General features: G+C 46.8%; 1 protein-coding gene across 1 annotated transcript; it reads right to left on the reverse strand.

Annotated features, from left to right (window-relative positions):
- Positions 1–1,203: 1,203 nt before the first annotated feature.
- Positions 1,204–3,412, reverse strand: LOC116401506 (relaxin-3 receptor 1-like). Its single transcript, XM_031879942.1, has one exon. The coding sequence runs from the start codon at positions 3,246–3,248 to the stop codon at positions 2,085–2,087; it is 1,164 nt and encodes a 387-aa protein (XP_031735802.1). The 5' UTR covers positions 3,249–3,412; the 3' UTR covers positions 1,204–2,084.
- Between the last annotated feature and the right edge of the window lie 608 nt (positions 3,413–4,020).

Consider the following 4,020-nt stretch of genomic DNA (forward strand, 5'->3'; position numbering starts at 1 on the left):
TGTAAATGTTGTTATTTGAGCTTCTTTTCAGACGTTCATCAGAAATAAACTCACACGTTATGTCGTCTACATTTATTTCAGCACATCAGGAGGAAAGCAGCATTTTTATTTTGCATTTCTAACATCAAGCTTCAAGTTTACAAATTGTCTTTTAAATGGTTCAGAAAGTTAAATCAGGACATTTAGTTTCTCCAGAAGAAGACATTTAATAATTATTTATAGTGTAGTTCAGTTAACAGTGTTTCTGCTGTGAGCGTGAGGGCGGGTCTGTTTCTGGCTCTGTCGCCTGATTGGCTGATGGCAGATCGACACGTTTCTGCTTAAAGTGACAGAACGAGCCGACGTTCAGAAGAAACATCATCACAGATGTTTTATCTGCGCTTCCTTCATCAGATCTGCAGAACATGAGAAATACCTACAAACATCGTGACCAGCCTCTAATAACTTCACAGAAATGAACGGAAACTATTTTGTGCTGTTTAGATAAATACAAATGTAGGAATAGAGGTAACAAAATAAACCCATTAACATACTTTTATGCCTCAAACTCCTTCAGAAACTTTTCATCCAGCATTCGTAACTTTTCCGAAGAAACATAACGTAGTTCGTAGATATCCCGTGAAATCATTTTGTATTTGAACTCAAACGACATCTTTTCTTAAAACTAATGGAGGTTTATTTTGAAAATACTTTTCATGTAACAAGCGTAATTTTGACTCGTGTTACTGGAATTTTGTAGGAAAAAGCACGAAAAATGAGGATTAACTTTTGATCAAATATCGAACCGTATGAGGAGACGTCAGAAAATAGATTTCAAATCTCAAAGCGATTCAATAAGAAATAAATAAAAACATTTGTATTAATAAACAAAATAGGATCATAACATAAAGCTGAAATTATTTATTTTGAAACTCAATTGATTACTAAATAAAGTAATTTTTAGCTTCTTAAAATCTTTTCTTATTTCTTTTTGAAAACTTCATTTTAGGTTTTAGGAAAAGAAAACAAACACAAATCACTATTTGTATCACATCTGGTACCAAACGATGAATCAAGACAATACACATAATTGTCACTTTCTAGTTTAAAGTAAACATTTACTTTATGATGCTTTCAGATTGTTGAAACTCAGTGAAACGTCTTTTTTTTTGCAGAGGGTTCAATATCAATATTTGTAGTTCTGGACTCCGATTGGTTGACAGTTGCACCTCAAGTCTGCAAAGGTGCATAACTGGACACGTTTGTCCACAGCCAATCAGAGTGGAGGAGCTCAGCAGTGACGCGTGCACAACGCGTGCATGAGAATCCAACCTTTCAAATGTCTCAATGAAACATCTTTAAAGAATGAAAGTCAGCCTGTTTGGTTTCCAGCTGAGGCTGCTGGCTTGTCAACACATGAACCCCTGAACGCATCACAGCCAACACATCGAAACACTTCAAACCAAACCTGGAACCAACGTCAACACAGTTCAACATTTTATTCTCCAAACATTGTTTTTTTAAGGTTGCATTGGCTATTTTTTTTTAATACATTCACTTACTCAAGCTCCAACATTTTACACAGCAGCCACAGAAGAAACGTCACTAATAATCCACAGAATGAAGCTCGAGGCAGCAGCTGAACCAGTGAAGTCCGCACGGAGAGCACCTTAGAGAGCGAAGCAGCGCGCGCTCCATTTATAGTATACAAAGAAAATCTGCCTCCAAAAACCAGAAGAACATCAGCATCACTGTGGTGACAGAGCCCAGTCGGAGAAGAAGCGGGAAACGCAGCAGGATGGTTTTACGCACGGATGCGCAATTTACGCACGAGTGTTATTTCTCTCATTTTATGTTTCACACCTTTAAACTGTGATGCAAATCTATACAATCCCTTTAATGCAAAGTCAACAATCACATTTAATGCTCCAGCTGTGATGCCTTCAATGGTTTTGTACTGGCGTTGGATTTGGCACATTCCTAGATGGATCCTGTAGTGTTTGGTTAAAGGAGGTACAAAGCTCCAGCAACACTTGTGGCACAAAGAGCAACTTTAATGTGCGTAAAGAGACACACCAGTGTTGCGTTTTCTTTCAGAGTCTGCTTCACTTCTGCAGCGCGTCCGTGTCGCACTGGTCCGTCAGAACGGAGAGTCTGCAGTTCTCCGTCTCCAAGGTGTTCAGCGGGATGACGATCTGCGTGTCGTCCGGCTCCGCTCGCACCGTCCCGGAGAACGGCCGCAGGTGGCAGCTGTTCGTCCCGCCGGGCGACGACATCCTCCAGAACAGATCCTTCATCTTCTTGCGGAACTCGCGGCGCATGAGGCAGTACAGCACCGGGTTCAGGCAGCTGTTGGTGTGCGCCAGGCACACGGTCACCGGGTGCACGTACGTGTGCACCATGTAGTACATCCGGTCCCAGTTGACCACGTTGAACTTCACCAGCACGCCCCAGAAGGTGATGGCGTGGTTGGGCATCCAGCAGATGAAGAAGGAGAGGACGACGATGGTGACCGAGCGCGTCACGCGGGACCTCCGCTTCACCTGGTTGTTGTTCATGCTGCGCAGGCGGACGAAGCGCAGCAGCAGCAGGTAGCACACGCTGACGATCAGCATGGGGAACACGAAGGCTACCAGGATCTTCTGGAGGTGGTACAGCGCGAGCCACGACTGGCCATCCGGGAAGCCCAGCAGGCACAGCCGCTCCCCGGCCACGCTCTTCACCGTGGAGAAAACCGCGGTGGGCAAAGAGGCCGCCGTGGCAGAGACCCAGAGCCCGGCGATCACCCAGCGCACCGGGCACACCCGCCGCCGGGTCCGGTCCTTCAGCGCCGAGGCCACTGACCAGTACCGGGTGACGCTCATGGCGGTGAGGAAGAACACGCTGGCGTACATGTTCATCACCGTCACGGAGAGGATGATCTTGCACATGGCGTTTCCAAACGGCCAGCTGAAGTCCAGGGCCGTGTCCACCGCCCAGAACGGCAGCGTCAGCACGAACTGGAAGTCCGTGATGGCCAGGTTGAGGACGAACAGGTTGATGCTGGAGCGTTTCTTCCGGCCGCGGCGCACCTTCATGAGGAAGAACACCAGCAGGTTCCCGACCAGCCCGGCAGCGCACACCACCGAGTACACGATGGAGATGAGGATGCGCAGGGCCGGAGATCCGTCCTCCGGCACATCGATGTAGTCCAGGCTGCTGAAGCGGTCCTGTCCCGCGGCAGACCGGTTCCACGAGGACGTGGCGTTGTAGATCCACAGCTCCGCCATGCTCTCCGGTAACAAACACAAACCAAGTCCCTCAGGGCGCGTCACCTCTTGCGCTCCCGGAGAAGAGACGCTTCCCGCGCGGTCAGGTGCGCGAACCTCATGTTAACCCCGCGGTGTGCGCGTGTTCTCTCTGAACTCACCGGAGCTGCTTTCACTACCGCCTCTTGTTGCTTCACTGCTGAGCCCCGTGCGCGCGCAGCTCACTTTATGCTCTGCCCGAGGAAGCGCGTGCCCGACGGAGGGGACTGACGTGTCATTTGAAGAGAGACCTGAACACTGTTCATCAGTTTAATGTTACACTCGACCTGTGTGTTCATACTGACTCTAAAGTGACAGTTCCCACCAAAAAGAACCACATATGTCTCCTCATACCTGCAGCGATTACTGATCTGATGGTTTTGGTGTGAGCTGCCAGCCCGGTATCATGTTATTTTGTGAAGGAGTCATGGAATCTATTGGAATTGTGTACAGGGAAAATGAAGCCAATGAATATTAATTAGGAGTCTTTTTTGTGGTGGACACACAAATTATTAACCCTGAACCTAACTGTTGGTTTTGTTGTCTAAACCTAACTGTTGGTTTTGTTGTCTAAACCTAACTGTTGGTTTTGTTGTCTAAACCTAACTGTTGGTTTAGTTGACTAAACCTAACTGTTGGTGTTGTTGTCTAAACCTAACTGTTGGTTTTGTTGTCTAAACCTAACTGTTGGTTTTGTTGTCTAAACCTAACTGTTGGTGTTGTTGTCTAAACCTAACTGTTGGTCTTGTTGTCT

The sequence above is a fragment of the Anarrhichthys ocellatus genome, unplaced genomic scaffold (genome assembly GCF_004355925.1).
Source record: "Anarrhichthys ocellatus isolate YVR2014 unplaced genomic scaffold, GSC_Weel_1.0 scaffold490, whole genome shotgun sequence".
Taxonomy (NCBI): domain Eukaryota; kingdom Metazoa; phylum Chordata; class Actinopteri; order Perciformes; family Anarhichadidae; genus Anarrhichthys; species Anarrhichthys ocellatus.